This window comes from Tupaia chinensis, unplaced genomic scaffold (assembly GCF_000334495.1).
Source record: "Tupaia chinensis unplaced genomic scaffold, TupChi_1.0 Scaffold141293_1, whole genome shotgun sequence".
Lineage (NCBI taxonomy): Eukaryota > Metazoa > Chordata > Mammalia > Scandentia > Tupaiidae > Tupaia > Tupaia belangeri.
In genome coordinates, this window is record NW_006201156.1 from 388,550 (window position 1) to 394,308 (window position 5,759).

Consider the following 5,759-nt stretch of genomic DNA (forward strand, 5'->3'; position numbering starts at 1 on the left):
ATATCGTGAGTCTGCTCGTCCGGCGGAAACATCTGGATCACACAGCTCTGCCTGCCTGTCCTCTGTCCAGAGACGCACGTTCAAATGTGACGGCAGACATGACTGAGCCGCTTGCCCACTTGTGCACAGGGTGCTCTGTGCGAGTCAGTGGGGCACCGGCTCCCCAGATTAGCAGGACTGCCCGGGGACTCCGCCTCCTGCCTTCGTGTTCACTTAGTCCCTCCTCCCGGAGTGCTTTCACACAGCGCTGGCCCTCACGGAGGGCTCTGGAGCTCGGGGCGGGGGGCCGACCTGGGGCCAAGCTCCAGGGCAGACTCCAGCCCTCACAGCAGTGTCTCCCCAGACTGCGTGGAGTGCATGGCGTGTTCGGACAACACAGTGCGTGCTGGCCTGACGCCCAAGTTCATCGATGTGCCCACGCTGTGCGAGATGCTCAGCTACACCCCCAGCCCCAGCAAGGACAGGCTCTTTCTCCCCGCATGGAGCCAGGAAGACCCCTACCTCTCCATCTACGACCCCCCTGTGCCAGACTTCACTGTTCTGAAGATGGAGGTGAGTGGAGAGCCTGGAGGGTGTTCTGGCCAGGGGGGCATATGCACCAGGGGCTGGGTTTCCTCTGTCACGCTCACCTACGGAGGGCACCACACGGCCTGTCCCTCCTCTGGCCCACAGACCTGACCCAGGGCTGCATATGAGAACCGGCGGTGGGCAGAACAGAGGTGCAGGGTTCTCCCTCGAGTCTCTCTGGGGGTCGTGAGGGCCCCGGTGAGTCACACTGTGTTCCCATCCCTCCTGCCAGGTCCCTGGCTCCGTCACGGAGTATAAGATCTCAGTGCTGGACTCCGCCAGCATCCTGCTGATAGTGCAGGGGACAGTGACAGCCAGCACGCCCACAGCCCAGGCCACCATGCCCCTGCAGCGTGGCAGCGTGCTCTTCATCGGGGCCGACCAGAGTGTCTCACTGAAGCTCACGGAGCCCAAGGACTTGCTGCTGTTCCGAGCCTGCTGCCTGCTGTAGAGGCCGCTGCCTCCCGGCCCTGCTGTGCCCCTCACCCCAGAGGAGCTGGGTCTGCAAGCTCCGAGAGCAACTCCCGGGCACGGCAGGCTGAACGTCCTCCCGGGCATCATGAGCGTCCTCTCAGCACTCCGCCCCGAGCCAGGCGGCCCACTCCACAGCAGCTCTGCCCCCACGACAGCGTCAGGCTGTGGTGAGCTCGGTTCTCAGCACCGGTGTCAGCAGAGCAAGAGGCCAGGCGGCATCTGGAACAGGTCTGGCCCTGGGACTGCCCACTTCCCGGCTGCGGGGAGAGGGGCGGGGAGGCCTGTGGACTAGCGCTACCTACACCCTCTTGCTCTGTCAGAGCAATTAAAGTATCGCACGTGTTGAGGCCAGTGGGCAGAGAGCACTCAGCCTTTGGAGTTTCTGTCCCGGAAATGGGCCAAAGAGCCCACCCTGGGTGTTGTCAGCCTCGAGGGTGGGCAGGCTCCACTGTGCAGTCCTAGGGGGAGGAGTGGGACAGGAGGCGGGCGTCAGCCTTGGGCAGCTCACAGGCCTTGCCCTCCAGGGAGAAGGCAGGGAGGAGAGGCTGTGGGCACTAAGAGCATCTCTGCTGCTCCCCTCCTGGCCCTGGAGCAGGGTCAGCAGATGGCTGGCAGGCCAGTCCTGGCCACACCTGCTCATTCACTGTCCCCGCGCCTGGGCCACAATGCCAGTTAGGCGGATGTAGGAGACTGGCCTGCATGGCAGGAAGTGCTGAGCCGTCCCTCACGGAAGGTGTGTCTCTGCCCAGGCATACTCAGATCTGGATTTGGGAAAGAGCGAGCCGGTTTCCACCGTGAGGTGATGCCTGGCTCCCGTTGGTAAGCTGGCAGGGGGCACCTAAGTGGGCACATGCCCATGTCGGGGGGCCATGCCTCCCCAGGGGGCTGTCTGGCTGTCTGTGCTGCCGCTGGGTTTCTAACCGGCAGTGTTAGTCCGACACCCCAGACTAAGCATGCCTCGGGGCTCTGGCTCCTTAGACTCCTACGAGAGAATCTTCCTGAGCTTCTGCTCACACACGATTCCCTATGCAGTAGAGTTCTGGGAAACTGCCTTAGAATGTTCTGGATGTTTGCCTCTGAATTTTCTTTAGCTAACAAAAAAATAAAGGTGAGCCGGGAGGAGAAGGGTCTGCTAAAGGGAACTATTGTGAAGAGGCGCCCCGCAAGGGCCTGCTCCATGTGTGCTCTGCAGTCAGACAGGTCCCCGACAGTGTCCGCCGGTGACACGGGGAGGGGAGGGGTGCAGGAGGAACTGCCAGTCAGGCTATTCCGCTCCTAGCATTTCAGAATATCGAGGCCTTTCTTAAGAATCCTGTTGCGACACAGACAGCCAAACTAGCGTGGTTGCGTTTATTCTGACCATTGTACGGGGCCGCACGCTCCGGAGAGCACTGCAAGCACCCCAGTGCGCTCTGCGGGTGAGCCCAAGCACCCCGGGGGACTGCAGGACGCGGCACTCTGAATTAAGGCAGCTGGCTCTGGGCACCTGGGGCCTTACTGGTGGTATGTGGGCCTGCGGTCTCCGGTCCCAAGCTGACCATTTCTACCCTGCCTCATGGCTCATGGACCCTGCTCCAGGCCCTCGCACACGGCCAGCACTCCAGGACACCCAGATGTGCACGTGCTGACTGCTGCCTCAACCACCTGCAGGGCTTTGGTTCTGGGGTCCTGCCACCCTTACTCCCAGCAGCTGCTAGTGCACAGGCTCTGTGGTCTGTCCAGCTCCACAGAAACATGGGTCCAGTCCCCCCCACCGGGGCCCCCCAGCACTGCTGCCTTCACACTGTCCCCAACTGTCTCCTGTGCATGTGGGCACTCCCCCTGCAGAAAGCAGGAAGGCCTGGAGGGCCTGTGGATGGGGAAGGGGTTCAGCTGGCCTCACTCCTTGCAGGCACCTGCCAGAGTGCTCAGAGTGCTGGGACCGGTCTCAGAGCAGAGCCACCCGCTGCCTCTCTGTTCCAGACCCCCGGCCACAGTGCCTCTGGGGAGGCTGTCCACTGCGGACTGAGCAGCCACAGCCCCTCGATACTTCTGTCTTTCCCTCTGGACTCCACAATTGGAGAAAAGCCCAGATGCCCATTGGGCAGAGCAGGGTTACCCTCAGGACAGCTGCTGACAGGGCAGGCCTATCTCCCTGTGCAAATTCCTCAACCTTCCCATTACCTCCCAGGCCCAGGGGTCACGCGCATCCCTGCGAAGCTGTGGACCCCGAGGGACCCTGCGAAAGCCATCCGGAGCATGCCCTTGAGGCTTACGCTGTGGTCAGAGGACTGGCAACAGCAGGGCCCATGGTAGAGTGAGGAGAGGCCCTTGTGCTGGCAGAGCCTAGGAGTTGGCCTACCCTCTCCTCCCACCCTATCTGGTCACTGCAGTCTGGCCGAAGCCCGTGCAGCCACGTGGGCACACCCCCCACCTGCACTAGTTCTCCAAGTTCCCAAAGCGAGACAAGGAGGAAGCACCAGGAGCTTCCTGCACCTCCCTCTGCTGGTCACCACAAGAACTGCAGGTTCCTGGGCCAGCCCAGTACGTTCAACCCCACCTTGCTGAGACCAAGGAAACAGGAATACATACATCCGTGCACGGCGGGGCAGTTTTCTCACTAGGGAAGAGCTGACCAGAGTCACGAATCCCAGTGGACAGCTGGGCCAGGTGGGGATGCCCCAGGTCCAGTGAGTCTGGAAGCCCCATCTTGCTGCATCAGGAACCTGCCTGCTATATTCCTGCCATGGTTACACAGGAGCTGCCTGAGGAGGGACAGAGGGACCCACCTCATGCTCTCCTGAAGGTCAAATCTGTAACCTGCTGTAGAGCCGGGAAGAGGAGAGCGTATGCAACTTCTTGGACTGGTCCCAAAGAGTCAGACTTGGTTTCAAGGCTTGCCAGCTGCAGCCTGAAGTGTGATTTTCTGCCTCCACACACTGCCACGCAGCACAGCGTGGACACACTGGCTCCTCCCCTCCCTGAGCACGCCAGCCGCAAAGCCTGTGAGTGTGTGCCGACCACCTCCGCCCCGCTGTCGGGACCAGGACCCTGCTCTTGCTCTCACGGAAGCGGCTTCTCCACACCGCCCCGACAGCAGAGGAAAGCTCCAGAGTTCCGTCTGCCGCCCCACGTCTGGATGGGGGCTCCGGCCTGAGAACCACCAGGCAGGGCCACTTGTGGTCCATGCCCTTCCCAGAGGGTCAGTGCCCCCGGGGACTCTGGGCTGACAGCACTCCCTGCCACACTCTGAACGCGGAGGGGCCAGCTGAGCGCGCATGCCTCAGTCAGCGAGGCCCGTCCTGGGGCTGATGTCTACTGGAGGGTGCAGGAGGAGTCCCCAGGACAGCACCAGCAGCAGGAGCATGCCGAGGAGGCCATGGGCTTGGGGGGGATGAGGTCCAAGTCCTCGTCGTCGGGGATCTCATCCAGGTGATAGCCGTCCTGGAGCAGCTGCCGGCTCACGTCCTGGTTCACCTGCTGAAGGGGACAGGGAGGGCTATGAGGCAGGAGGCAGAGCAGAGCTGCTGCCCTAGGCAGGCCCGCGCCTGCTCCCGCACCCACTCCGGGGCTCCCTGTCCACACACCAAGCCCTGGGCGACAGGAAGAGCCAGCTTTCCTAGGTGTGCCTCACCCAGCAGTGAGGGGCTCCCAGGAGCCTTTGGCAGCACTGTCCAGGTGACACTCACTGACCCTGGGGAGTTGCTCTCTCTAGAGCGTCCTGGGACATCCGATACAAGTATCGAATTCCAGATGACACTTGTAAGTCAATGCCTGGACAGTTTCCCCTGGGAGCCCAGACTGGCCCCTATCAAGGCTGAAGACAATGGGCTAGAGTAGTGACGGGCTGGGCCTGCCGTGCAAGGGGCGGGAGTGGCCCTGCAGAGCAGGCGTCTTGTCCTGATGCCAGCAGAGCAGTGCCCTGCAAAACAAAACCTGTCGGCCTAGACACACCAGCCCACCCAGAAGGAAAGGGAAGGCGCCTGGGGACAGTGAAGGTCTTCCTCCGGTCGTCAGTAAGCGTCGTGAGTGCAACCTTAGACCCTCGGACATTCGAGGACAGCCTGCAGAGAGCCTTTGTTCTCTCTGGCAGAAACTTGGTGAGCCAAGGACTTCCAGAGTAAGGAGAAAACCGCAGTGGTGTAGTCACGTCCCCGACACTTCGCCTCTGTCAAAGGGAGTGGGTGGCAGATGCCAGAACTTTACCTCCCTGTGTTTCTGTCTGGGACAGTCATTCTGGAACGAGGCCAGCCCGGGAGGGTCTCAGTCTGAGTGCCAACTGATAGGACAATTGAAGGAACCAGAAGTTGGCCCGGAAGAAAGCAAGCTTGGTGGTGCAGGACGGGAGGACAGGAATGCTGACCTCAGATTAAAGACAATTAGAAGGGGGATGCATTACTACGTGACACTGGAAGACAGGCCTATGACCAATGGGTCCAGGCTGCATGGAACATCTCACATTAACAAGGAAGACTTCTCTAAGAGTGACCCGCCCAGAGAAGGAATCTAAATGTGTGGGGAGAGGGTGGGTAGCTGGCTTCTCAGAGGACAAATGACGGAAGCATTCAAGCAAACAGACTCTAGTAAACACCCAGCTGGGATTTAGCAAGATTCCTAAGTGTGGCCTGGACTAGAAGACGTCTGAAGTCATTTCTCGTCCTGAAGGTATAAAATGGCCTAGATTTTTCAATAGCCCTACTCAGAGACTCTCCTGCTGTGGGAGAGGCAGAGGGGAAGAG

At 60.8% G+C, this 5,759-nt stretch overlaps 2 protein-coding genes across 3 annotated transcripts in view; one reads left to right on the forward strand and one right to left on the reverse strand.

Moving 5' to 3' along the window:
- The window catches only part of MPI (mannose phosphate isomerase), a 7,545-nt gene extending 6,135 nt beyond the window's left edge, over positions 1-1,410 (forward strand). For both annotated transcript variants that reach the window (XM_006163043.3, XM_014581930.2), the window contains 2 exons: positions 344-552; positions 800-1,410. In XM_006163043.3, coding sequence (XP_006163105.2) covers positions 344-552; positions 800-1,018 — 428 coding nt within the window. In that variant the 3' untranslated portion in view covers positions 1,019-1,410. The remainder of the gene's footprint in view (positions 1-343; positions 553-799) is intronic.
- A 962-nt stretch (positions 1,411-2,372) lies between these two features.
- FAM219B (family with sequence similarity 219 member B) overlaps positions 2,373-5,759 on the reverse strand; it is a gene marked incomplete at its 5' end in the record, with an annotated part of 5,104 nt that continues 1,717 nt past the window's right edge. Inside the window, 1 exon segment of the mRNA XM_014581934.2 lies at positions 2,373-4,500. Coding sequence (XP_014437420.1) covers positions 4,336-4,500 — 165 coding nt within the window.